This window comes from Peromyscus leucopus, chromosome 22 (assembly GCF_004664715.2).
Source record: "Peromyscus leucopus breed LL Stock chromosome 22, UCI_PerLeu_2.1, whole genome shotgun sequence".
Classification (NCBI taxonomy): domain Eukaryota; kingdom Metazoa; phylum Chordata; class Mammalia; order Rodentia; family Cricetidae; genus Peromyscus; species Peromyscus leucopus.
Window position 1 is genome coordinate 33,874,697 of NC_051081.1, and position 27,776 is coordinate 33,902,472.

The following is a 27,776-nucleotide window of genomic DNA, read 5'->3' on the forward strand; positions in this document are numbered from 1 at the left end:
CCCAAGGCAGTTGTGGCAATCTTATCTGTGGGATGCGTAATGCCTGGGTTCAGGTGTAAAAGGGCACTGTGCCTGCTGGCATAGCCTCTCTGTGTCCTTCCCATTCTCACGCATTCCTGCCTTGATGGTTCTCTTGTAAGGACGCCCCTCCTCCCTCCAGAGCCCAAGGTGGGGGGAGCGTACCTCTAGGATGGGGAGCCTGGTGTTGAGAAGAAAGGGCTGCGGGACCACAGAGAAGTCCTCCCGGGTATCGTAGCGGCCGGACTCCACCAGTTGGAGCATGCCACTCTGGGAACACACAGGAATACCAACAGCAGCCTTTAGCACGGGATAGGGTGAGGACAGGCGGCAGACAGCCTCCCTGTCCCCCCATCCCTGTCCCCGTCCCCTTAGACAAGGGAGCTGACTCAACCTGATGCAAATGTTTTTGATGGCAAATCCCATTCTAGACAGTTTGGAAATGGATGTACGGTTTCAGGGTTTTTTTTTTTTTTTTGGTTGTTTTTTGTTTGTTTTGTTTTGTTTTGTTTTGTTTTAAACCTGCCATCTCTAAAGGTTTTTTTCCACAAGGAAAAGAAAAAGAAACAAACAAAAAACAGAGAAGACACTCCGAGCTCGTCAGGCTCCCAGGTTCTTATTCTGTAATCCCTTTTTTGTGGTTTGTCTGTCAGGACTTGTGTGAGAGTGGGGGCCAGAGAAATGGGGGGAAGCTGGCCTCCAGTGTGGCTTCATGGGACACCCCATGCCTACTGGCTAACAATGAGATTTATCACCCTCCACCCCCAAAGGCGGCTCAGCCACACCAATGTCACCTGGATGCTACTGGGGCTTTTCCAACCAAGGAAACAGACCCTCAGCCAGGTGGGGCAGAGGGAGGGGCCCAGGATGGCTGATGTCTTGCTCTCTTTCCTTCATTCCTCCCCTGCCTAGAGGGAGCTCTGGGCTGTAATAGGAAGAACACAGGAAGAGGACATGGAAAGGGGTTCTTCTCTACCTTACCTGGTAGGACTGGGTGAAGGACTCCAACCTGGCCAGCTCATGGGAATTCTCCCCCGGGCTCAGAACACAGTTGCACAGGACACTGAACAAGGAAGGGGAGGCAAGAAGGTCCCTAGCTGAAGCTCCCTCCATTCGGGGACTGCTTCTGGCCACCCAGAGCTGGGTGGGGTGGCAAGGCTCACTCGAGACCTGGTTTGGGAGCACAAGCGCCTGGAGGTTCTGAGGCACCTGTCCTAGGTCCTCGAGAAAGTGATGAGAAGGAGGAATCTGCAGTTTGAATGAGTCTGCTTTAATAAGTACTAGAATTGGACTTCAGAGGCTAGGCCTGTCACATTCTGTCCAGTAAATGAACTCAGGTAACAAGAATGCATTATTTAATTAAAAAAATAAAATAGCAATGCATCCTGGTATTAAAGCAGGCACACCAGGACTCTGATACTCATATCCTGAGATACCTCCTCTAATGTTATTCCAATGCCTTTCCTTTGATTATGAGTTAGTTTCAGTCATATGCACTTTACATTCAGAGGAAAGTTAAAGATGACCTTTGACATACGATGGAGGTGACATTCCAATAAGCTCACGGTCAGTTTATAACAGTGTACGTTAAAATTTGTGTTCCAGCCGGGCAGCGGTGGCGCACGCCTTTAATCCCAGCACTCGGGAGGCAGAGCCAGGCGGATCTCTGTGAGTTCGAGGCCAGCCTGGGCTACAAAGTGAGTTCCAGGAAAGGCGCAAAGCTACACAGAGAAATCCTGTCTCGAAAAACCAAAAAAAAATGTTCCGGGCTGGCAGATGGTTCAGTGGTTAAAGCACTGGCTGTGCACGTGGGAGGACCAGAGTTTGGATTCCCAGAAGCCCCAGAAATGCCAGGTGGGTGTAGCAGCCCACCTGTAATTATAGCCTAGGGAAATGGAGACAGAGGATTCCCAGAGCAAGTTGGCTAGTGAGACTTGCCTTATCGATGAGCTCTGGGTTTGACTGAGACACCCTGCCTCATTGAATAAGGTAGACGAGCACTCAAAGATGAGTCCTACCATCAACTTCAGGCCTTCACAGGCACACACAAGCATGTGCATGTGCACCCTCACATGTGTGCTCCCCACATATAGACATGGAAACACACATGTGTACCATACCCTCAAAAAGTGGAAAAAGGAAAAAAAATCATTTGCTATACCTACCTACCAAATATTTCATCATAGCAGCCCCATACGCCATAGTGGGCTGACTGGTTTCCACTTGGGGGGGAGCTTTCCGTGGGGTATTTCTTGGGGCTTCCAGAGTCACTTGAGGGCATGGGACTACATATCTCCAGCCCAGGAAAAGGCTGTATTCTGAGTATGTTTTCTCTTGAGTGCATGTGGCTTTTGCGCCATTATATAGGTCAGAATCCTAAGTCAAGGCCATCTGTATTTCCAGTGCCTTCAGGACAGTGCCTGGGGCACAGTTAATTCTGTGAGATTTTGTTTTTTAAGATTTATTTATTATATATATACAGTATTCTGCCTGCATGTATGCCTGCAGGCCAGAAGAGGGCGCCAGATCTCACTACAGATGGTTGTGAGCCACCATGTGGATGCTGGGAATTGAACTTGGGTCCTCTGGAAGAGCAGCCAGTGCTCTTAACCACCGAGCCATCTCTCCAGCCCCTGTGAGATTTAAGTCAATAGGTGCATGAAGGTGTAAAGGATGAGGACTCACACGCCTGTGTACCCACCACCCAGGTACAGAAGCTGATGGTCATCTTTCCCTTCCCCCAACTCCCCTCTTCTGCAAGAAGCCTGGGTTGGGTGTTCTGTCTCTTGCTCTCCACTACGGTTTAGCCACACAGAAAACCACTCTGTGTTACACTTTTCAGTTTGGGCTACTCAGTCTCTCGAATAGTGGCCCCTATGATTCTCGCTATCACAGAAGTTCCTGCCTGGCACCTGGGATAGGGAAGGAACAGGATCAAGACTCTTGACCTCCCAGATGAGAATGATGCTAACACAGTCCTTATTTATAGACAAGGAAGAAATAAGCTGCTGCTAGACTCTGGGGAGACATTGCTGAATGGGCAGGCCAGACCAAGACTGAGGCGATCTCTTGTATGGGATGACCAGTGCCTGCCTACCTGGCCTGATGCACTGGGCACTTGTCTGGGTTCTTCAGGAACACTTGCCGTATGATACTGGGGTTCATGAAGTCCACGAGGTTGACCAGGGCTCTGGGGACCTAAAGAGAAGGCTGCAGGTGAGACAAGGGCTCCCGGCTGGGGTTTGGATAGAGGCTCCCTTTAGACTTCGAGCTCAGCTCATCCCTGAGTTCAAGAGACAAAGTCTACACAGGACCGCTTCTTAGAGTGTTGCAGCCCGTGTGTGACGTAAGGTATACCAATGGGTGGGGAGCATAGATAGTAGGACCTCTAGGATGGGACAGTAAATGCTAAGAGCTCAGCTCCATTCAGCCATCTTGTAGTGAGCCAGAATATGGCGTGATAGACAACTTGTTTGCCAGGCTGCTGGCTCCTGACCAATTTCTGCCAGTTTGACTCGGGTCAGCTACTTCTGAGTAGACACGGGGACTCTCTTGCCCAGCAGGGCATCTAGTGGTAAGAATGTTATTTCCCTGGCATAGCAGGAGTAGCTTTTTGCTGCCCACAAGGTAGCAGTGAGGTGGAAGAAATGAGCCTGGGTATAAATAGAGGTTTACTCAAGACACACTCTGTGTTTCACATGCCATGCCAAGCCTGGCCAGCGGCTAACACCAAGGAATGTCCTGGAGGGAGATGTCAGTACACAGTGCCTTCCTTTCTTGATACTGGAGATCTCCGGGGCTCCTTCCAAATAGAATGCCGCTGACTTGGGTATAAGTCTGGAGTCTCTGGATGGGGGCAGAGCCCATGCCCCTGGCTGGCTCCATCCTTCCTCTCCCCTCCCACCTGCACCTCCACCATACCAAGTTACAGAAGCCCTAACCCACCTCCCTATGCAGGATGTCCAAGGCATTGCGGACATGGTCAACAAAATTGGCTGCAGAGTACCGATTCTGGAAAGAGAAAGGGGAGGGAAAGGAAGGGATTGGTTCCGGTGAGAGGGCAGAGGGGCCGGTGTGGGCTTCCCTTCTGGGTCCAGCCCCAAGGACTTGTCACCCCCCTGTCCACCACCATCTGTTGAGTGGGCTCACTTTCTAACATGCTGATACAATGACTCACTGTTGTCAGGGACAAGGGGCTAGAAGATCAGAACCATTGGCCAGAGTGGAAAATGAAGAACGCTCTCCCAAAATGCTTGGGGGGGGGGGGGCGTCTATAGTTCCTTCTCTCTCAAGAGCAGGAGCCACCACTCATGTGCTACCTGGCCCCTCCCCACTCGGGATGTGCATGTGGTGCCAGTCACAAAGCTGACCCCAAGGAGCTCGGGCACACGAGTGTGTGCCTAAGTTACGTGTACACACGCACAGTGTGGCCGGAGCTGAATGCCCGCCCTGGGGTGAGTTGTAGGGACCTCGATCCCCAGAGCCTGATGGTCAAAGGCAGGATCAGACCCAGACCCTACCCAATTACCGAATCCGTGCAGAATTCACACAAGTCACTGGCCCCGATCATGACCGTGATGACCTTCCAGTCTTGGAGGAAGTTCACTCTCTACATTAGGAGGGAGGAAAATGCTCATCACAGCTCTAGGAAATCCAGTCAGCCCCTTGTGACTTCCTTGTCCACTTGAAAGAACACAATCAGAACCTTGGAGCTGATGACATTTTAAAGGCTTTATTTATAGACCAGAATCTTAGCAGCAAGAGGGACCTTCAAGGTCACTGTGACCAGCAGCCATCCTCCCCTCACCCCATATAACATCCTCTAGAAGGTCTCAGACAATGGGGTTTTCCTACCTCTGCTTGAATGCATCTAGCAAAAGGGCACTCACTGCTTTTCATGGCAGACCATTCCATTTGGGGAAAACTTTACCAGGCTAGACAACTAACATTTGTCAGTAACCACCAATGCGACTCACGTGGTCATTCTTCATCCTCTGAACGAGAGTCTGGACTTGGCTTGCAAGGTTCCTGAGGAGAGAAAGTCAGTCCTTCTGTTGAGGACAGATGTCCATTTTTGTCCTCTTACCCTACAGGGCCTACATACTACAGGTTTTCACAATACTACATGAGCTGCCGGTTGACGCCTAAGTGATGAGTCCATAGCATGATGGTCTCCTTGGGTAGGACAGTGGGGGATTGTATGTCACAGGCTACTGCTATTACAGAGCCCAGTTAACGGGTGTTGGGGGCATGCCCACCAACTGGAGATGCAGGCTGGAACCATGGGTGGGCCAAGAACCATGGGAAGCAGGAGCTCCAGGCTTCAGGGGTCTCTAGAAGAATTAGCACCTCCTTGAGAGACCATCCTAGGAGGCTAGGCAGTTCGGCCTCAGCAGCCCCCTGGATATCTCTAGTCTGCTTTTTTGTTTGGTTTTTGGTTTTGTTAGCTCCATTCCAGGACTAGAGAGACCAAGAGACTTGTCCAGAGGCCCCCTCAGGCTGGAGATCTTGACTTGGATGCAGTAGGCCTTCCCTGATCACACAGGGTAAGTGTTACCCGTGGGAGGATTTCTCTAACAGCATTCTGTCAGAGCGAGCTTCAAAAATTGGCAAATATTGCTTAGTCAGTCCAACCCTTAGCTGACAAGGTATGTGAGAGCCTGACCAAGGAGCTGGGTGACAGCTGTAGATACACGACTCCTTCCCACGTCCAAGGCGACTCCCAACGCCACCCGATAGCTTTGGTTATGGGGGGACAGGAAAGAGCACCCTCAAAATCATTGCTGCAGACAGGTCAAGTGCCCCTTTGTGGGTCTCTATGGGGATCTCTGAGGGACTGACCGCACGCCCCCTGTTCCCCTCTCTGCAGCCCGCCCTCCCCTCCCCGGCCATGTCATACTCAGCTTTCGCCCTAGGAACAGCCTGGTTAAGGAATGCGCCTGCAGAATCGGCGCCACCCGTGCCGACTGCGTAGCCTGTGAGGTCGCCATTAAATTCCCGTAGGATATCTGGAAGAGGAAAGGGGGGCTCTAGGCACGGAACTCAAGACAGAAGACTAGGGTGTATTCTGCAGTACAAAGCGTCCTAGGGGCTCACCGTCATTCTCATGCTTCCTGGGAACAGGAAGTGGGTTGCGCCATAGGCCTGACGGAAACTAGGGCCTCTCTCAGTTGGAATGACGCGATGATAAGCCTGACCGGGTAAGGTTGGAAGTTTCTCACAGAGCTACTTTCCTCTGCCCAACTTACTTACAGGGCCAGTGAAGGCCCTATAGTCTGTCTCAGCATTTATTTGAAAAGCTCAAGGCCGAGGGCACTTGGTGGCTTGCCCTCGGTCACCTCACAAGAACATAGAAAGAGCAGGGATTGAACTCAGGTCTTCAGGCTCTGTCTCTGATGCTCATTCCACCCCCTCAGGCTATTGGGGCCTACTCTCCCTCTCCAGGGCTCGTCCCTAAGGATGATGTGCTATTCTTTTCTAGAGCATTCCTACCCAAGGCCTTGGTATTTACTTACTGGGCAAGGTGGTCACATTCTCCAGGGACACGTCCCCGCCAGCACTGTATGGAGTGAGCAAGGCCAGGAAGGAGAGAAACCAAGTCAGTATATGAACTTATTCAAAGACCAATCTCCACCCGTTCTTAGAATGTGAGGGATCCTGAGAACATTCTAGATTCGCCAGTGGACTGTTTCCCCTTTAGCCTAGCATCTGAAGGTAAAGGACTTTCCTTTATCTACTTGGGTGGCAAGTGCTTAGCTGAGGAGAACTCTGTGTGCCCAGCATGGACTGTATTGTAGGTCATGATTCTTTCTCTTGTCCTAAGCTTAGGGCTAGAGATGGATATCTCCACGTGACAGAGTAGAAAGCTGAGGTGCTGGGAGGTTAGTGGCTAAGGGTAACTAAAACCTAGCTTGAGCTGGGAAGCTTGAGAACACAGATAAGCTTTTCTGCCCGGTATCAGGTAGATTCCAATGGAAGATTCAGAGGATGAGAGCTTGCTGCCTTCCAATGACCCATCTCATTTGATCTGGCCTAACCTCAAAACACACCACATAAGAGGGCATTTCCTCCCATATGTTTAAGGAGATACTCATTTCTATCTTAAAAAAAAATCTAGCCAGGCGTGATGGCATATGCCTTTAATCCCAGCATTGGGGAGGCAGAGGCAGGTGGATATCTATGAGTTCAAGTCAACCTGGTCTACAAAGGAAGTTCCAGGACAGCCAGGAACACAGAGAAACCCTGTCTTGAAAACAAACAAACAAACAAACAAAAAACAACAACAACAAAAACCCAAAACCCAAACAAAAAATCTAGATGTTCAGATATTTGGTATTTACTGTGTTTTCTTCTATGCCCTTTTCCTCAGTCCCAGCATGTCATTCCAGGCCAGGGGAGTTCGAGAATACAGACTTAGCATCTAGCCTTCTAGTAGAGACCTCTCAAGATGGCCATAAATCGAAGTCACTAAGCTCCGCCCTCCACACCACTGAGTTTTCTCCCCCATGGCCCATCAGATGTCTGGGCCTGGGCTAGTGGGTGGGGCTTCTGTCACTACTGAATTCTCTTCTAGCTCTACATGACGGTGTTGCTTCTGAATCCTTTCTTCTCGGAGCCCAAGTCACCAAATTGGAGCATTTTACACTTGGAAGGGAATTAGAAATCCATATACTGTCCCATCTGTGGTCTTCTGCATATTTCCCTCAACAGACAGGAAAACATATATAAACACGTACACTTATCATGTACTTTCTACTTTCATTTCTTAAAGGTAGCTTGGTACTTAAAAAAGGGTGGTGGCAGAGCAGGACCAACAGGCTTTCCTGGTGCCATGCCAATGTCCAAGAAGATAAAAGACAAGCACACAAATAAACACAGAGCAGTCAAAATACGCAAGTCACCATTTTGATCAGAACTACCCAAACATGAAAGGAAACCCTCATGCCAAGCATCTGGTCTACGTTAGACTCTTCAGGAAACGTAATCTATGACACACGAGCTCAAGGCTAGACTTTGTTTCTTCTGTGGCCATCCAGTGTGCAGAAAGGTACAGGAGAAGCTTAGGAATGCGTGTTCAAAGTGTCAGAAATGTGAGGTCAAAGACCTGATTCAAAACAAAAACAAGGAGATGCATTTTGCTTTGGTTAAGTAAATTTTATTTTGGCCATAGAATAATCCCAAACAAGCCAATGTATTTCTACCAAAGAAACAGCTATACTCTAAAGAAGAAAGCTCTCAGAGCAGCTCACTGGTAAGCTAGCTGACAATGTGTCCATAGGTGCACAGTCTCATAGGACAAGGGACCTTGGGAACCTCTAGAGGTCCTGATTACAACCACCCATCCCTGCAGAATCCTGGGGTCCCTTTCCCCGTTTATGTGAGGTCCATTTTTCCTGTTTCCTTGGAGGAAAAGGTCCAAGGTGCTTTCTTAATTTTCCTAGAATCATTCCATTGCCTGGTATTTCTAATGTAGTGGGCTCCAGAAAATGGCTTTTCTCTGATCAGTCTACTTCATGGACATTTCCCAGGGGTTAACAGATATTTCAAAGAAAGAAAAGTCCAGAATTAAGGGCAACCCTGACTCAAACATCAACCATTAAAGAGAGGTCTTCAATGCGGCGCTTCTCAGAGCCTTTACTGTGCTAGTATGCACATGAAGGAAACAGTAGGTAATGTTTTACCTCAGATACAAAGGAACGCCCCTCTTGGACAGTTAACATTCCGTGGACCAACCCCAAGAAACACCTGTCTGGTAGTCTACCACTGTCACTTGGATGCTAACCTAGAGCATCCATCCTCAACATCGGTACACTTGAGGGGAAGACTTTAAAGTCCAGCAGTCATTCATTGGCCATGGGTTGGTTATTGGGATGATAACTAGAAAAGCTTGGGCATTTCATTCCTAGGAAAGAACAGAGAGTGGCTGAACATTTGCATGGTCATGCAAGAAATCCCTTAGAAGGCTTATACCTCCGGGCTGGGAGCCTCACTATCTCAGCTACCTGTGAGGCTGCGCCAGTCACTTCCGTTCCCAAGGGGTGTTCCTCTGGAGCGGACACTCCTGTGTGGTTTCCCTCACACAACGATGTGTCACTGCCTCCTTTAGCTGAGATGGAGAGCAGCTGCTGCTGTAAACCAGGCCTCTTCTGGGCCGCAGTGAGTCCTGTCCCCCCCCCCCCCCCCCCCCCCCCCGACTCTGCTCTCTTTTTCTCTTTCCTCACAGCTTCAGCAACATTCTGGAGAGTGCTGAGTAACCGGAGGTTCTGTTTTGTTCCGGGTAGCCCACTAGAGACCATTGACATGACTGAAGATGCGTGGAAATGTGGGGGCTCTGAGCTGAAAAGCAGCTCCCTAGTTCTGGGAGGGAAGATCACCCTCATGCTGAGGGCACATTGGAATTTCTCAGTGGGCGTTTCTCAGCTCTGTGATCCTGCCTCTCTCTTCCCTTGGGAAATGGGTCTCTCTTGGGGCTTTCCTTGGCTCTGGATCACCCCACCTTGTCCCCTATCACTTTCTTAGGGAGGATCCTTGACATGAATGCACCCCGCAAAAGGAAATAGTAAGTATGCTTCTGAGCAGCCAACTGCTCATTAACACTCTGCCCTCTCGTGGCAGGCTTTGGTTTGGTTTTCCCAGATAAGTCCTTAACTGCTCACTAATTACTTTGAAGCATGCAAAACCTTGAACTTTATTAAGAAAGACAAAAACATAACAAAACCCACACTCAGTTGCTCACATGACACCCCAAGCCTGAGCTCCTTTCTACGTCTGTATCCTGGTTTTCCTTTCTTATCCCTTCACTTTGTCTAACGACATGCTGGGTACCACTTTCTCTTGCTTGCTTGGGAGGGCTGGTTCCTCTCTCCTTTCCCATCCTGGGGCACTCTGGCCATTTTCATTTCTAAACACTAGCCAGGTGAGTATGCAGCTGATACACACACCCCTCAGACACCCTTTCGGTTCTTAATCCTGTGCCAGCGCACAGGGGTTTCTCAGGGATGCCCACTGATTGCAACTTGTATCCATTATTTCCTCTGGATGTGAGTACTGGGTCTGGACAGTTTTCTGTATAGACGCATACATATACATACAAGCAGAGGTGTTACTACAAAATGACATGAATACATACATGAAGACAAACAGTAGCATCGACATACGAACACAGACATGCAAACGGGCAGGTGGAGACTCAAGGACTTGGTGCTTTTCGGATACATTTCAGGTTGGATTTGCTGACCCAGGAGTTTGGTAAGAACCTTGGCTTATTTTTTCTGCATAATTTAAAGATAAAAGGATCATTAACAGCAAAATTATCCTCTCCGTTCAGTCAATGCAGAAATATATATCGGTTCCTCTGAAAGCCCCTTTTAGACCTGGTCCTTGCTCTTTGAGATTTGTGCATTTGTAGGAGCTAAACCCACATCCTAGCCAGTGCACACTGGCAATCCCAGCAGCTGAGAGGTAGAAAGCAGAGGGCTAGAAGCCCAGGGTCATTTTCCCTTACATAGTTCAAGGCCAATCTTGATTCCCTGAGACCCTGGCGATAAAACGAAACAAATCCCCCAAACCAAAAAAGGTAACAAAACCAACAAGGAGGCTAAGCTCTGGGGAGGAGGAGGAGGAGGTCAAAGGTTAACATTACCTATATGACAGTCCTCGATACTGGGTGCGGACATCGGAGAGGTTACCTTCTTGGGAGCCGATGCCATTGCCAGCCTTGGGGAACATCAAATTCCACAAGAAAACCAGTGAGCCAGAGAGAAATGGGGAGCCGCGAAGATGGGTTCTGAAGGTTCTTGCACTCACAGAGGCAAGAATGGTACACAGATGGGGAGTGAGGGGCCCCAGGCTGCGACCCTTCTTCCCAGCTGTGCTTTCTTTCACTGTGGCCAACCTTTCCACAGGGGAGGCTTGGGACGCAATTGGATCACAGCTGTAAAGTCTGGGAAACTCTCAAGGGCTTCACAAATGGGAGTGGTGTTGATACTATCAGCAGCATCAGTACCACACAGGGCTTTATGGACCAAGTGCTTAAGCTGGAGCCATCATTGTGATGGGGAGATTTCCAATAAACTCCCTCCTCTCTCTCTCTCTCTCTCTCTCTCTCTCTCTCTCTCTCTCTCTCTCTCTCCAGAAAGGCATTTCCAGAGCCCCGGCTGTTGCCAGAAGGTGGTGCCCTGGGACGGCAGTACAGCCCCACACTGAAGGTGAGGAGGAGCAGAGCCGTAGCCACCGCTGAAGGATAAAGCTGCCTTCCGTGTGGATGCGGAGGAAACAGATGGGGGTCTGGGCTGCTCACGAGGGAGGGAGAATAGGACCCACACAGGCATCGTTAGGAGAGTGTTGAGTCAACATGACATATTTTTTTTGCATATGTCAAAAACTGGTGTTGGGTGTTCAAAACCTCAGCCAACTGAGAATATTCAGTTCATTCCTGGAAAAGATGTTTCCCCCCCACACACACACCTACTTGATAAAGCAGTTGTAAAAATAACATTGTTGCCAGTCTCCTGGACAGAAGGGCAAGAGCTTATAGAAGCTGTGAGTGCAGGCCTTGGAGTTAGGAGGGCGGGGCTTGGATCGGCCCCACCACACCCATTGCCCACTTTCTCCCCTCCACACCACGCCCACTCCCACCCCAAGGGCTCCAAAGTCCTTACGGTCAGAGAGTCTCCCAGAGCTGCTACCACTTGGATGTCTGCAGGTCTCAGGGCATGCACTGGAAGATAAGCGGACATGCGTGAGTCTGGGAAGGGAGCTGCCGGCACAGGCTAGACAAGCCTCTGCTTTATGTCAACACCCCAAACAAGACGCCCATGTGTGTCTTGACCATGTAGAGCTGGGAAGCCCAAACTGTGTTGGCAGAATTTCATACCAGAGTCTCCTTATCAGAGACAAACACATCTTAGGTTTTCATCAGGCCAGAAGATAAAGAAATAGATGACAGGAATGTTGCAAGGCACCAAGTAGGAATGGTGGGGGGTGGGGTGGGGAAGAAGAGGTATTAGTGCTGGTAGTCATGTGAGAAGTCAGCTGTGGCCTAAGTGCCCACCCAGACAGACCCTGGCCCATGTATAGCCCACTTAGAACTGGGTTCTAGATTTCCACAAGAATCTAAGAAATAGTCATGCCAGACCTCAAGTCTGTTCTGAAGAATCCAGAGAGCTTTCTAGACCCTTCCACAGGCAAAGTGTGAGGACACATTTCCACAGAGCCATCCAATTAACAGGACTCCCTGGCCTTATCCCCCTCTGGACTTCACCACCCTGCAGGCTGAGCCAATCAGAGGCAAGCTCCCCCCCCCCCCCCCCCCCCGTCTTCTGTGTGTCCCTGCTTAGACCCTGAAAGTAGGATAGGAAATAGCTCCTGACCCAGAATGTATTGGGGCTTGCCAGGCATGAAATTGCCAAAGGCCAGAGCTGGGCAAAGACCAGCTAGATCAGGCTAGAAAAAACAAGCACTGTTCAGGACTGTGTTGAGTGGTCACCATGCGAAGCCTGAGAGATTGCTCATGGGTAGGTAAGCCTTTGTGTGGGTGGGTGTCTTGGAACCCAGTGGGTCCCAGGAGCTTACCCGAGGTTGGTGGTGAGGCAGAAGGGGCTCTGTCCTTGCATAACGTCCAGGTTCCATAACCCTAAATGCAAAGAGCCAATCCCAGAATCTCAGGGTTAAGGGGGTGACGGGCAGAGAAGCTGGATAGGCATCAGGCTTACTCAGCAGGCTTGCAAAACACAGAGCCCAGGTCTTATACCTGGAGAGGATCCTCCAGGGGCACTGGAAGATGGCACCCTAGATGGTTCTGAATATCAGCTAACCTGGGATCTGTTCCTCTAACTCTGACCTCTCTTTCATCCAGGGCAAGACTCAGGGCCTTCAAAAATGATCCACCCCACCCTCTGCCCTCTCCTTCTGCTGTGAAAGGTATGGCTAGCTTTGTTCTGTCTTTGTGGGGTTGCAATTTGAAATGAAAGGCATTTGTTCTGCTCTCCACCCCAATGGAAGATGTGGGTGGGGAGATGATTTTATGAAAGGGTCCGAACCATCTTCTGCTTTCTGTCAGGGGTTCTCATCCATCTTCCCATCAGTAGGGACTGCCCGCCCCATTGCCTGGTAAATCAAAGGAAGACTTAGGTAGATACCTGGTTGCTGTTCTTGTAGGTGCTCAGAAATGGCAAGGTCTGTGGGAAGAGGAGAGGGAACAGTGGCTGGCTTCAAACCAGCCTAGACATGCCCTTTCCTAGCCTGCCCAGTGCCACAGTTAGAGCTTAGACCCTTCCAGAAAGACTGACCACCACGTGCACCAGGGTCTTCTCTATAACCTGAACCCAGCCCCAAGACTCAGACTGAACCCGTAAGTAGCTACCAGGAAAGGTAAGTGTATGCTTTCCCACACTCAGCCTATTGGCGAAGGGTCTTGTTTCTCCACCCTGCCCCTTCCCAATAGGCTGCCTTGCCACCCACCCACTTTGCCCTACAGTGACCTGGGTTCCTTAAGCAAGAAAAAGCAGATCCCTCCACTTCTAATTTCCTCCCACACAAGCCCTGGTCCAGTAGTTCCCAGTGAAAAGTCTGAGACTGTTCTGGGGACCCAGAAGAATTCAGAAGCCTCAGAGGGTACAGCTACAAAACTCCAAGGATCTGACGGTTTGGGAGTGGAAACTGGGGTCCCGTTCTGTTTTTCCTGCTGGTTAAAATCTGCTTTCCTAGCTCTAAGGTCCATTTTAGCCCGCCCCCCCCTTCTCTACTCTCCTGTCTGTGGTCAGAGGGTGTTCCCAGGACAGCCCACTCTACCTGGTTTGGACACATAATAGGGATCTTGTTTTCAAAATTGTGTTGTCTTGTCTTGTGGCCAACAGGTTCCAGCTAAACAAAGAAGCAAGAAGATGGGAAGGTGGGCCAGGTGGCTTGGTCAAGACGTAGGGGGTGGGTGGGGGAGGTGGGAGGGAGGAGGAGGAGAGATGGCAGGCAGCTGGACTGGAAGGGCGGATTCTTACACCGCAGTTCTTACCATGTTCTTCCAGAGGGCAGTGGCTGAGCGTGCATGAGTCTTTCTGCTAAAGTGGAAACAGTCGGGGGCAAAGAAAGAGCTATCCGGTAGGCCCTCCTAGTCACCGGACAGAAAGAGAGAAACGGTTACAGATGGCAGAAAAACGCAGGTGCGTGCCCTCTGGGGTCCCCCCTCATCCCCAACGCATCACTGCTTTACCGGGGTCCGAGGCATGGGCACATGTTCAAAGAACGGCTGGAGAACCACGGTGAAATCATCTCTAGTGTCGTATCGCCCGCTCTCAATCAGCTGTTCAGTGCCTTTCTGCAGGAGGAGACAAGAGACAGAGGTTGGAACAGCTGGAGGAACACAATGAAACCAGTCTCATGTCTTACCCACTACTTTCAACCATGGCTTGAATTCCTTCCTAAGGGAGGAGGAGGCTATGGGGGAAAGGGTGAAGCGTGTTCTGAGACTTCATTCTGAAAGCTTCTAAGAAGCTGCACTGTGGTCCCTATCATCCTTGAATGTGCTTCCTTTGGCACGGTCCTTGGCAGTCACCGCTCACTCAGTTAAAGACAAGATACTTAGCATCAACTAACTCTGCCTGATACAGACCTCCCCGAGCCCTGCCAGTGGCAGAACCCTCTCCCGGCTTACCTGATACTGCCTGTTCCTTTCAACCAGGGCGGCAAATTCTGTTGAGTTATCATCAAACTTCAGGACACAAGGACACAGGTTCCTGCCAGACAAAACCAAAGAGACACCCCCCAGCCAGAGGTCATCATCCTGAATGGGTGATGCCAAGGCTCTGGTCAGGAGCCTCAGTGTATTTCTTTTTAAGTTGAAGGAGGCATCAGGAATCTAAGGCTAGGTCAAGAGGAAGCCACAGAACACGGCCATGAACTTGCTCTTGGAAACCAAACGCTTCCCCCTGATGTCTGGAGGAGTGATTTATGGAGCTGAGTCATCTGATGGTTGGAGAGAGATGTGCAGAGAGACACACCTCCTCCCAAACGGCAATAGTGACAGTAGCAATAATTGCTAGTACACATTACATGTTAACGGAGCCAAACACCATGTACTGATATGTTTAAATCTCTTAGCCACTCCAGAAATCATTATTGACCTCATTTTACAGGAGAGAAATCTGAAGCTGGCTCAGCATGTCATTCTAGTTATTTCAACAGCTAAGGAAGATGATCACGAGTTTGAAGCCAGCCTGGGCAGCTTAACAAGATACTATTCTTAACATAAAAAATGAACAGGGGGGCTGGGGAGGTGGCGCAGTTGGTAGAGTGCCTGTCTAGCATGCCTAAAACCCTGAGTTCTGTCCCTAACACCCCAAAACTGGGTGTGAGGGTCTCTGCTTGTGATCCTAGCGCTCTGGGAAGTAGAGGCAGGAGAATCAGAAGTTTAAGGTCATTCTCGGCTATAGAGAAAGTTTGAAGTCAGTCTGGGATACGCAAGATGCCGTCAAAAAAAAAAAAAAATTAAAAGGGCTAGGGATATAGTTCAGAGGTAGCAGACTTTCCAAGGGATCGGGGTAGAGGAAATGACCAAAGCCCAGTAGTTAAGTAACTTTCTCAATGTCACACAGCCTTAGACGTGGAGTGGAGCAGGGACTTCCAACTCAGTCTCTGAGTTAAACTGTGTCCGCCAGTCTGCAGCTCCACTCTGGCTTACCAGCCGGTAAATCTGGATGTTTGGCCTGGGGGATAAGGTAATAACAGCCCAGGTGGCTCAGCATAGAGGCAGTACCACCAAAGAGGCTTGGCCACTGAGACAGAACAGCAGAGAGGTGGAGAGACTGGTCCCAAGAGAAGGAAGCCCTTGATTTCGTCAACGCTGACATTCTCATCTTCAAACGCCTTGCTCCGAACGTCGGGTTCTAGTGGCCTGCAAAGCTTTGCAGTGGCCAGCAGTGGGAGGCTTTGGGGGGGATCTGCTCTGGAGCGGAAAGCATTTCCATACCGAATCTCCTGCACGTCCCAGGGACTGGAGAACGTGGAAGCCGGCAGAGGAGTCAGCAGGATGAAAATAGCGTGCCTGACACCCGCTGTGTCAATAGACACGCGTCCCTGGCAGGCAGCCTGTTCCTGCTCCACAGTACCCCGAAGCCTTCTCTAGGGAACCTGTGCCGTCTGCCGATACTCCCTTAGGGACGGTCTGCCAGAGTTCTCCAGGGATCAGTATACACCCTTAATTTCCAAGAACAAGGCTGGCTGGCCCTTGTGAATTATTCATTCGGTTATTCAGCAGACAGCCCCTCCGCTCTGCTGGCCGTGACTCAGTGCTCACAGGCTGTCGGGGGTAATCACCGCCAGCCGGTGACTAATGGCCACGTGGCGTGCTCAGGGATGCGGCGGTGGGGGCTTGCACAGAGCTGGAGGGCAGGGGAGGGAGGTTTGCACAGCCCTGTGACGACCCAGGCAAACGGTGCAGAGAGGAGCTTTCGGGGCAGAATCGGTGGGGAATGGCCATGCAGCTTCCTTCCAAAGGTCATATGCACTTTATAAGGGTGCTGGAGGGGAGCCATCTTTGGTCGGTTCTGGAGGCTGAGACCAGCCTCTTAGGAGCGTCCTTCTGAGGACTAGGATGCTCTCCTCTGAGAGGAGACTGTCCTCGAGACCCTGCTGATTCTGATCCCTCTTCTTTTTCTTCTAAGGAGTGACAGTAGCCCTGTGCTGGTCCCACCCGGAGCATCCACATGCCCAGTCAGAAACACTGTCCTGGGGATGGGCCTCTGGGAGGTGGTGACTACGCTCTGGGTATTCTGTGAGATAGGTCTTAGAAGTAAGCTGAGTGCTCTCCAAGTCTTACCTATGGCCTGACCCCATTCCTAACACCCTCTTCTCCCTTCCTTGATGAAGGGGTCCCGTGGCTTGTCACAGCAACAGAAACAGGAAGAGATGCCCTGTGCGCTCCCTCAGAGAGATTGTTGCGGTCTACACTGATGTTTGGCTTGTTTTTTTAATATCCTGAGATGCCCCCAGGGAGACCCTTTTCAGGTTAAAATGTGGAGTGGTCCTAACAATCCCCATACTCTACCCTGGGGTTTCCTAAAGAATATGCTAAGGTCCATGACCCTTTAAGAACATGGGAGAGGTTCCCACCAGACCTGAGGATGAGCCGTGGGCAGCTGACTTGAGGTTCTTTGTATAGCTCCCTCAGGGCGATGATCCCAATCACTTCCACCATGTTCACAAAGGCCCGGGGAACCTGCAGGAACATGGCATCAGTCACCAAGGTGACATGTGAAGCGTAGCATCAGCTTCTCACGTGGGGGCTGGAGCTCAGATCTTGTGACCTCTTCCTGACCCCACCCACTTTCTTTCTCCTTTCACTCTGCTCTCCAAGGATGCCAGTGCATGCAGGCTGCAGCGGAGGTGGCCTCAGAACAAAGCCAGAGCTGTGTCCCAGCCGCCGAGGCTACAAATGATGGCTATGACAGAGCCACTCAGACGCCCGTGTGGTCTAGGGCCCGTACCTCTGCATGGAGGATGTCCAAGGCCTTCCTGATGTTGTTCGTGAAGTTTTGGGGAGAAAAGTGATCCTGCAGGCAGAGGAAGAATCTCCTGAGGCCCATGAATCAACCCGTCTCCTCCCAAGTAAACAAGACTGTTTCTTATTTTGGCTTTTCCTTTTTCTGTATTTCGGTCGGAGTTGGCAATATTGAAACACAAGGTTTGTCTTTGGGGGCCCTAGCTACAATGCTAGAACTTGCCATGGCTCTCAGGAAAGGGTCTTTTCTTTTGCCTAGGGCCAAGGAAAACTCGGAATTGATTTTGTATTGGCTAGAGGAGCCTTGGCTATGCCGTATCGCTTCTCTGAACTCCTCTAAAATGGGGGTGTCGGAGCAGATGACCTCAGGCTCTGCAGTGTAAACAGTCTCTGGGTCTACTCTCTGCCCTCTTCCTGTGCGATCAGAGAGAGAGTCTGGGCTGCGCCTCAGGTGCCTAGAATCACATCCAAGCAAGGGCCTCAAGGATGTAGTGGGGGAAAAGGGGGTGGTTTGTGGGGCCCCCAAACATAAATACACTCTGATTTTTATATCTGTGGTTTTAGAGTTGTGTGTGTGTGTGTGTGTGTGTGTGTGTGTGTGTGTGTGTGTGTGTGAGAGAGAGAGAGAGAGAGAGAGAGAGAGAGAGAGAGAGAGAGAGAGAGAGAGAATATGGAATATGGCTGGATAGAGGTGGGCATCCACGTATATGCACATGCAGGCAGAAGCTGGCACCAGGCATCCTCCTCAGTGGTCTCCACCTCATCCTTTGGGACAGGCTCTTCCACTGAATCTGGAGCTTTACTGTTCAGCTAAACTGGTTGGTTAGCAAGCCCCAGGAATACCTTTGTCTCTCCAGAGCAATGGGGTCACAGGTGTGCACCGTCACAGGTACACCAGGGTCCCAGGTGTGCACCATCACAAGCAAGCACATCAGGGTCACAGGTGTGCATGACAGACACACCAGGGTCACAGGTGTGCACTGTCACAAGCACACCGGGGTCACAGATGTGCACCGGCACAGCTGGCTGATGCTGTGGGTGCTGGGTGTTCAACCTCAGGTCTCCATGCATGCATAGTGATATGTCACTGGCAGGGCCACCTCTCCAGCCCCATTTTCAGAGCACGGGGCCGGAACCCCTCTTGTGGATGACAGCTCTCTGAGCACCCCACTTTACAACAGGGTAAAGCTGTGTCCCTCAGGAAGCTAGAGGGGGTGTGTACCGAGGTCCCCAAGCCTTTCCTGTCCCCAGCAGCTTGTCGGATCTCAGCTTTAAAGTTCCTAACCCTCCGCACACCAAGGCTACTTTGGTTGTGGACTCTCTGATTTGTGTGTCGTCAGAACCCCATGGTGATGTCTCTCACGTAATAAAGAGTTGCTTGTTTCTGGCCCCTGGCTGAGGGAAACCCCAAGGACAGAGCTTGTGTTTCATTTGCCATGACTTACCCGGTCCTTCCCCCCCACCCCCAGCCCTGGGCACAGCATGGGGCACAGGTACGGGTGCGAGACAGGTGGTATGTATGGTCTAAGGGGTCTCCTTCAGAGGGACTTGAGAATCCAGGATTACATGGCAGCCATAGATCTACAGCCTCTGTTGGGGGCTTCCCATCAGCCTCAAGAGGTGCAGACCTGAACTTTGCTTCATCACCTTTGTGGGAAATCACTTTCTCTAGCGACCGCACAAAGGCGTAACTGACGAGGCTGGGCAGTGCTGTGGAGAGGAGCTGGCCTATCATTAGCTATGAAAACAAGTGGGAGTTTCTCAAACAACACAAGGTTATCTTGTTTTCTAGAATGATATCATCAGGCTCCCTCACTAAGCAACGTCATCAGGACCAGCCTTCAAGGGGAACGTCCTCTGGATCTTAGGGTTAATTCATCCTCAGTTGGATCCATGCCAAGCCATGAACAGAGTCCTGACCTAGCTACGCTGTTCCAGGAGCCAGTGGCCAACTATGGAAATCCTTCCCGAGGGTGAGGGGCTGGGGACTTACCAGGTCATTGCAAGAATCACAGAGGTCATTTCCTCCTATAAACACAGTGATGACCTTCCAGTCCTCCTGGAAGTCTATTGTCTGAAACGCACAGAAAACAAGCAGGGTCAAGCAGGAAACTCTCAAAGAGGCAGTACCCCTCACACCAGAGAGTTCAAACTTGTCTTGGCACAGTAGGACATAGGTCTGTCTCCAACCATATCAGTAGGAGGAGCTCTCTGAGTTTTGCTCTCGGTCTCTAGCATGACCAGGAAGGGGTGGGAGATAGGGAAATAAGTCCTGGCCCTGGGAAGGGAAATTTGTTCTAGAATCTTCTAGAAATCTGGGGTTCTCACAGTTAGCTTTACAGGAGACAGATCATCTTCCGGATTTCTAGAAGATTCTAGAACAAATTTCCTAACTGAGCTATTCACATGAGTTAAAGGCACCTGTGAAGAATCCCAGCTGGAGCTGGGCCTAGAGGCACATGCCTGTAGTCCTGGTGCTAGGGAGACAGAGGCCAGTGGATCTCTGAGTTCAAGGCCAACCTGGTCTACAGAGAGTTCCAGGACAGCCAGAGCTACAGAGAATCCCTGTCTGGAAAGACCAAAATAGGAAGGAAGGAAAGAAGGAAGGAAGGAAGGAAAGAGGGAAGGAGGGGAGGAGGGAGGGAGGGAGGGAGGAAAGAGAAGAAAAGAGAAAAGAAAAGAAAAAAAGAAAAGCTCCAGCTGGGGTAGCTGGTCAGAGCAACACAGTGGTTTCGAGAACATGGCCGGGAGAGTTTGCCACCTCTAGACTCTACCCTCCTGCACGAGAGAGCCAGAGAAGTGTTTAAAGTCATAGGCTGCATGGAAGGGGAGGTGGCGATATGAACATATGTATTTTCCATACACCATGGCCCAAGGGTGGCGGTGGCGCTCACAGCCTCTTACGTCATCTCTGCTTCCAAATGAGGCGGAAGGAGGATGATGGGAATGATGGGAGGGAGAGAGGGATGCTGGCCAGTTTGACAGTGGACACAGACACATTCTGAAACTCTCCTGATAACGGACTGTTTTTTTTGGGGGGGATGCATGGCATTAGATAAAAATAACCAACATTGATCCCTTGTTGTTATTTTATCCACCCGAGACCACCTCCCAAACCAGATCAGCACTGGGCCTGCACGTCTCTCTTAGCTGAGAGACAATCTCACACTCATCTGTTAGAACCCAGCCAAACCCCTGTCTCCCTTCGGAATCCTGACAAGCAGGGGACCTAGGCCTGTGGCACCCTCCTCCACTCTACGCGTAACTCTCTTTACAAAGCCTGAACCAACTGCTTCAGAGTCTTGATCCTTCGATGCTGGTCTCCTCTTCTAAACTCCTGGAGGATGGGACCGTGTTGAATTGTCCTCATGTATCTACAGTCCCGGGCTTGGCTGGCAATACACGTTTACTCTGTACAGCTGGCTAACACACTGAATGGGAACCACATTTGCCAAGGCACAGAGGTTCAGGGCTCAGATGGGCTAGAAACCTGGCCTGGATCCTCTGCACCCTCTCACCCTACTCCCGACTGCTCGGTGTCTAGGGGATTTCTCCTCCCGTTCTGTGGAGTCCCACCTCGATGTGTCCAGACTCACCTTGTCTGCCTTCATCAGGCTCACCAGCTTTTGGGCCTGGGTAACTAAGCCGCTGTGGGAACACATAGGAGTTGAATGAGGAGGGTTAGTGACAGGAAGGGCCATGTAGGGGCAGTAGCAATTGGTAATCCACTTCGGCGGGTGGCGGGGCAGGACTGGAACCCCACCACACACACACACACACACACACACACACACACACACACACACAGAGAGAGAGAGAGAGAGAGAGAGAGAGAGAGAGAGAGAGAGAGAGAGAGAGAGAGAGAGAGAGAGAGCTCCTTCTCTACTCAGGCTCTACCGGGGATGACTGACCACCTGAGATGGGTAGGAGCTTGCATGTTTTGGGGGTGGGGGGTTGACTCTCAGCGGGTTTATTTTCAGGTTGGCGTATTTAATGATACACTTTCAGTTTCTCTTCCAAGCCGGACTTGTTCAAGGCATAGAGGTCTCACGTAAACATTTTACATCACGTGCTGCCCAATTCACGCCCATCTTAGCAGAGGCCATGGCCTGCCTGCCCTACAAGGTGACCTCAGTTTAAAATGACACAGAGCTCCGTGTCAGAGTGCTTGCCTTCGGCTCAGTCTCCATAACGGAAAATAAAAAAAAAGCTGTAACCAGGGAGCTCAACCTGCTTAAGGAAAGGCATCGTGGGTGCAAACGAGATTCAAGCAGGCCCTTGAATAAGAGCCCCTATTCTGCCAGGTAGTACGGGTTTGAGTCCCAGGTCTACCCGTGACCACCTACCTCTCTGACATCTTTACCTTACAAACCCAGTGCTTTCCTTTGTAAAATCAGCCGGCGGCCTTGCCTCCATGGGGTCGAGAGAGCCAAATGAGGGTCACGTAAAGAGCTCAGTGCCTAACGCAAGGCAAGCCTCCTTAGAACGATTTCTATTATCACTAGTATCGACACCATCTTCAAAGTTCCCCCAGGCACCATGCCTGACAGGTAAAACCAGCTGTCTTACCTCCCTCTTTACTAAACCCAGTTGCTCTGACCTTGGCCCTAGAACCCTGGGGACCAGCACTTGGGAGGAGACACGTTGAGTCTCTTAACCTGTTTCTCATCTGTGGCTCTGCGGTTATCAGGGCAGCCCCTCTGTCTTTGAACCCTGGTTCGGAATGGGTACTCGGCGGGCTCAGGCTTAGCCTGATTTAACCGATTAGAAATCCAGGTAATAATCCCTCTGTGTTGTGCAGCTCACAGAGTTACTGTGTGGAACACAAGGAGGCCAACCATGAAGGTGTTTCTGTAACTTGGGCACTGCTGTGTGTATACCGAGGGTTATGATCAAGATGGGAACAAAGCCTGGAAGACCCAAGGCCAGACCCCGGAGTCCGCTTGCTGTACCTGCTCAGGCTGCATATCTTCTTTGTGCTATAGATTCACGTGTAATATGGGAACCACCCTCCTGGCCCTGCTTTTCTCTACCACCTGGATATCTTCCCTAAGGCCGAAGGAAAAGTACGGTCACAGATTCCAGGCAGTTAGTCATAGGTCCTTGACTCTGCATGTCCGTTCTTACGTGTCTCCCTGATCTAATCATGTTTAGAACGGCCTTCCTTCTGGTGCGGTTACCAGCTGATATACACTGGGGAAGAGAAACTCTATAAATGTTAAAGCCAGCTTTAGCTTGAAAGTGGTAAGCCACTAGCCTCTCACCCCTCTTGCCAAAGAAAGAAGCAGCCTTCAAATTAATTCTAAAGCCTATTAGACTTGGCATGAGCTGTCTTCCCTATAGGGAAAGTTAATGTGAAAGCTACTCAGAGGACGTTTATAAGCTCCAGGAGAGCCTTGAGGGCTGGGAAAACATCAGGGAGTCTTGGGACTAAACTACAAAAAAAAAAAAAAAAAAAAAAAAAAATCTTCAGACCCACAAGGAGATGTATGGTCTGTGCTAAATCTGGAAGGAAAATTGGGGTAAAATAGAAAAGATCTTTTTACACATTTCCCTAATTGGATGTGGTGTTCGTGTGTTCATTGGCTAGGAAAAAGACCCCCAGGGACACTCAGTCTTTGAATAGCATGCAAGCAGAGCTGGGGGTACCAGGAACGCTGACCTGCTAGTTTTTAGGGACCATAGGGTCATGGGGCATGGTCTCTGAGCCACTAGACATTTTCTTAGGGGATCCCTGCAGCCCTGCTGAATTAGCACTGGGGCCACTGCTGTGGAGAACTATTTTAAGATGTGTTACATTTGTTTATGCTGTGGAACATTTGTTTTAATGATGCAAAGGTGTGTTGTCTTCTTTTATGTTGCATTTGTTTAACTCTGTGAAGCTGTGTTACTTCTGCCTGCCTAAAACACGTGATGGTCTAATAAAGGGCTAAATGGCCAATAGCAAGGCAGGAGAGAGAAACAAGTGGGGCTGCCAGGCAGAGAGAATAAATAGGAGAAATTTGGAAAGAACAAGAAAAAGAGGAGCAAGAGAACAAGGAGAGGAGGATACTAGGGGCCAGCCACCAGGCTACCTGGCCACCCACAGAGTAAGAATGAAAGTAAGATACACAAGAAGTAAGAAAAGGAAATGAGCCCAGAGGCAAAAGGCAGACAAAATAATTAGTTAAGGAAAGCTGGCTAGAAACAAGCCAAGCTAAGGCCGGGCCTTTATAAATAATAATAAGACTCCGTGTGGATTTATTTGGGAGCTGGGTGGCGGGCCCTCCAAAAGAGCTAAAGAGCCAAAGAGTAAAAACCAAACAACAGACCGCCATCCTCACCCAGTCTATGCAAGGGTAGAGCTCACTAGAGCTTTTGTATCCGAGATGCTGTCAACCTCACAACCTCCACGGTTTGTGGAGAGAGACCTGTGACAGCCTTGCCCCTGTGCTTCAGAGACTTGTAGGGGCCAAGGAAGACATGTGGATGCCATTCAGGGCTCTGCTTCCCATGTCAGTGTGCTTCCTATGGCACCGGAAGCATAAAGAGTGCAGAGCCCCAAATGACTCTCTAAGGAAGGCAGGGAGTGTGAGACTCAAAAACAACAGGAACAAGCTAATAACGGGGGACTCCCCATGAGCCCGCTCACAGCCGCTGCTTTGTGAGGACATAGGGTTTACCCACGAGGCCAGGCGATCTCCTTGAAGTGCATGCAGGGCATCAGAGGAATCTGATCAGTTGCTAGGGCAGGGCTGAGTGTACACTGCCAGATTTGTGTGTCTGACAGTGAAGGACTCTCCCAAGACAGCCCACTCTGACACTCAAGACAGCTCACCCCAACTCTACCCAGACCAAGACTCTGAACCTACACTAAAGCTCTCCCGGGCCCCCCTGCTTCCGTCCTCCCCAGCTCGCACCCCGCTCCGGGATACTCAGGCTCACTCAGATTTGGCTCCCGCTACGGCCTGATTGAAGGACGCCTTGTCCGTGTTTTCTTTCCCGGTGCCGACAGAGAAGCCCTTCAAGGCGGGGTTGAATTCCCGGAGGATGTCTGGAAATACAAGGGACGTGTTTACCCATGGCCCCCACAGCAACCTTCCCAAGACTCTTGCATTGTTTTGTGACAGGGTCACTTACAGCTATAGCCCAGGCTATCCTCGAACTGGTCATCTTCCTACCTAAGCTTCTTGAGTGCTGGGATTACGTGGCCGACTGTCAGGTTCCTTTGACCATCGAGTGTGGGGGACAAAGGATGGCCCCCGACCCACAGCCCAGCATGGAACAGAACGTTGGGTGCCTTAGACTTTATAGCAGTGACCCTCGACCTCCCTGATGCTGCGACCCTTGAATACAGCCCCCTCGTGTTGTGGTGACCCCCAACTATGACATTATTTTTGTTGCTACTTCATAACGAATTTCTCTACTATTATGCATTGTAATATAAATACCTAACATGCAGGGTGGTCTTGGGTGACCCCCCCGTGAAGAATCCTTTAACCCCCATGGGGGTCATGACCCACAGGTTGAGAACTCTGCTTTACATCAGGCACAGCACATAGTAATGTGCTACACTGAGGGCTTTTTTGTTTTTTGTTTTTTTTGTTTTTTTTTCCTTCAGGTCCTTCTTTAAGGATTTTTATCATGAAGGGCTGTTGAAGTCTTTTCCTTATCTATTGAGATGATCATGTGATTTCTGTCCATACTAATTTATATATGTCAATGCATTCATGTTATCTCTGGAATGAAACTGACTGGCATATGGTCTCCATGTGTACTTGAATTTAATTTGCAAGTATTTTATTGAGATGTTTTGCATCTATTATCACAAAGGAAATGGGTCTTTTTTTTAATGCTACTCTGTGTGCAGCAGGGTTGGTGTGAGGATGATGCTCGCTGTGTAGAGTATTAAGTACTCTTCCCCTCTGTTTTATAGAATGGTTTTAGGACTGCTGTTGCTCTCCTCCAAAGGTATGGGAGAATTCGTTAGTGGATCTGTCCGGTTCTTGGCTTTTCTTTGCCGAAAAGTTAGTTTTATTTTTCATCAATTTTTAAAGGTAGTTTTGCTGGATGTAGCAATTTTGATTGGCAGTTACTTACCTTCAGGGCTTGAAATAAATAATTCCACATTCTCCTGACTTCTATGGTTGTTGATGAGATCTGTTGTGATTCTGATGTATTTGCCTTTGTGGGGAGTTGGCATTTCCCCTTTACAGCTACTTATATTTTTTCTTTGCTTTTTAACTTTAGATACTGTCTATAATACATTGTGATTCTTTGGTCAGGTTCTGTTTTGGATTCTAAATGTCTCTTGTGTTTGATTATTTTTCTCTAGGTTTGAGAAATGTCACATTATAAACTGAATTGGATAATTCTGTATTCATTTAGTATTTATCTCATCTCCTTCTATCTTAGCCATTCTTAGGTCTCGCCTCTTGATTACATCCCAGAGTTCTTAGACATTATGGTCATATATTCATTTATTATTTTATTGCTATTTGATCAAAGATTTCATCCATCTTTTCCTCCATCCCTGGGGTTTTTTCATTTTGGTTATAGCTCTTGGCAATGCTTTCCATTATATATCACTGATTTCACTGAGATTTTTCATTCCTAACATTTCTATTCCCCCACATCTCAATGACTAGTCCCTTGCTGACTTTTTCCCACACTGCAGACCTTTTTCTCCCCTTGCTGATTATCAGTTCCTGCGTCTGTCTTTGGGGGGGGGGCATGCCCCGCCCTGGAGATTTGCTGACACCATCAGGGCAGAGTTCTGTCTCCCACACGCCCTGTGTTGGAGTATCTGCTGGGTTACATCAAGCAGGGCGCCGGGCGGAAGCTCTGTCGTGACCTCACACTGTCACTGTACATTTCCACACGCCTGTTCTGAACCATGCAGCTCTACAGGTTGCTTCCTCCCACTAGGAAAGGTGGAAGAGCTAAGCTAAGTGTGTCAGGGAGTCTGCCTGAGGGGTGACACTGTCATTTGTAAAGCACTTTGGTGAATGATCTTGAGCAATATGATGTCCAGCCATCTTGCTGGGGCATCTCAAAGCCAAGATCGTCACAGTTACAGAAGCAGCCTAAGTCACCTCTCAACAAATGGGGACAGAGTGTACTCAGAACACGGAACTGTATCTACTTAAATTCAACACAGTTTTCCAAGAACTGAAATAGATAATAGACATAAAGTCCTATCAAGTGTGCCAATGTGGACATTAAGAATCTCTACTGTCCTGTCTAAACTTGCTGGCTTAAGACTCAAATAATGAACTGAATAGTATTGTAAAATAAAATAAAATAAAAGACTCAAATAATGTCTCAGCTAAAAATATGTATCAAAGGGATATGTACCCCCAAAAGTAGTAATAATGAAACCAACCAACTCCCCCCCAACCCCAGGCAAAAATCCTTAGGGGTTTCTAAGAAGAAAAGAATTCACTGTAAATATTGTTCAACACCTTATTAAAAGAAAGTGTACTTTAAGAATAAACACTGGGGCCGGGCGGTGGTGGCGCACGCCTTTAATCCCAGCACTCAGGAGGCAGAGCCAGGCAGATCTCTGTGAGTTCAAGGCCAGCCTGGGCTACCAAGTGAGTTCCAGGAAAGGCGCAAAGCTACACAGAGAAACCCTGTCTCGAAAAACCAAAAAATAAAAAAATAAAAAATAAAAAAATAAACACTGGGATTGGGCAGTACTAAAAAAAAATCAAATAACATAATGGAAAGCATTGCCATAACCATACCCAAAAAGATTAAGGCAGACCCTTCAGAAAAATGTAGCCAAGCTTAAAAAAAAAAAAAAAAAATCATCCGAGTGGGTTGTTGGCAAAGCATTAAGGAAAATGTTGAGTCCCAAACAAGGCTCTGTTTGCACAGCCTGAGCAAGGTAACTTCATCTCTCACTGCTGCGATTGCTGCGGGTTTATACAGCAAGGTCTTTGTGGACAGAGATGCCCAACCTACCAGGCCTAAGTGCAAAACTTCCCAGATAGGCTCTATATCCACAACGGCAGTCCAATCCTTCTTTATTGGATCACTTTTAAATGACTGTCCTAAGATTTGGTCTAAGCTCTTTCGCTCGCTCTTTTTTTTTTTTTTTCTGCACTCATTTATTGGATAAAGACGATTTCCCATTGAAAAACACTGAAAAAAGACAAAACCCTCCAAGGCTTTTTTAATTAGCTCCGGAGTCGAGCCAGGATGGCAACCTCGGGGAAGCAGCGCCCCCTACTGTACTCAGCGGCGTCCTGCCGCCTTGCGAGGCTGCCGGCCGCCAGTGGGG

General features: G+C 49.5%; 1 protein-coding gene and 1 long non-coding RNA gene across 4 annotated transcripts in view; one reads left to right on the forward strand and one right to left on the reverse strand.

Annotated features, from left to right (window-relative positions):
- Plb1 (phospholipase B1) overlaps window positions 1-27,776 on the reverse strand; it is a 120,897-nt gene that overhangs the window by 36,232 nt on the left and 56,889 nt on the right. Inside the window, exons 21-41 of the mRNA XM_028873942.2 lie at window positions 24,434-24,542; window positions 21,106-21,157; window positions 19,503-19,583; window positions 17,496-17,561; window positions 17,127-17,227; window positions 14,666-14,747; window positions 14,225-14,329; window positions 14,027-14,122; window positions 13,810-13,881; window positions 13,158-13,196; window positions 12,592-12,652; window positions 11,679-11,737; window positions 10,661-10,734; window positions 6,534-6,577; window positions 5,918-6,026; window positions 4,995-5,046; window positions 4,547-4,627; window positions 3,964-4,029; window positions 3,116-3,216; window positions 1,000-1,081; window positions 184-288 (exon numbers count right to left, since the gene is read on the reverse strand). Coding sequence (XP_028729775.2) covers window positions 184-288; window positions 1,000-1,081; window positions 3,116-3,216; window positions 3,964-4,029; window positions 4,547-4,627; window positions 4,995-5,046; window positions 5,918-6,026; window positions 6,534-6,577; window positions 10,661-10,734; window positions 11,679-11,737; window positions 12,592-12,652; window positions 13,158-13,196; window positions 13,810-13,881; window positions 14,027-14,122; window positions 14,225-14,329; window positions 14,666-14,747; window positions 17,127-17,227; window positions 17,496-17,561; window positions 19,503-19,583; window positions 21,106-21,157; window positions 24,434-24,542 — 1,637 coding nt within the window. The remainder of the gene's footprint in view (window positions 1-183; window positions 289-999; window positions 1,082-3,115; window positions 3,217-3,963; window positions 4,030-4,546; window positions 4,628-4,994; window positions 5,047-5,917; window positions 6,027-6,533; window positions 6,578-10,660; window positions 10,735-11,678; window positions 11,738-12,591; window positions 12,653-13,157; window positions 13,197-13,809; window positions 13,882-14,026; window positions 14,123-14,224; window positions 14,330-14,665; window positions 14,748-17,126; window positions 17,228-17,495; window positions 17,562-19,502; window positions 19,584-21,105; window positions 21,158-24,433; window positions 24,543-27,776) is intronic.
- On the forward strand, window positions 9,218-19,562 carry LOC114696291. Of its 3 annotated transcripts, XR_005089746.1 has the most exons (8): window positions 9,218-9,577; window positions 11,153-11,225; window positions 12,875-12,939; window positions 13,177-13,632; window positions 13,875-13,918; window positions 14,040-14,174; window positions 17,366-17,616; window positions 19,302-19,562. It is a non-coding gene; the product is annotated as an uncharacterized LOC114696291 (long non-coding RNA). The 3 variants fall into 3 exon arrangements; XR_005089744.1 differs by having other exon boundaries at window positions 13,177-13,918; XR_005089745.1 differs by having other exon boundaries at window positions 13,177-13,909.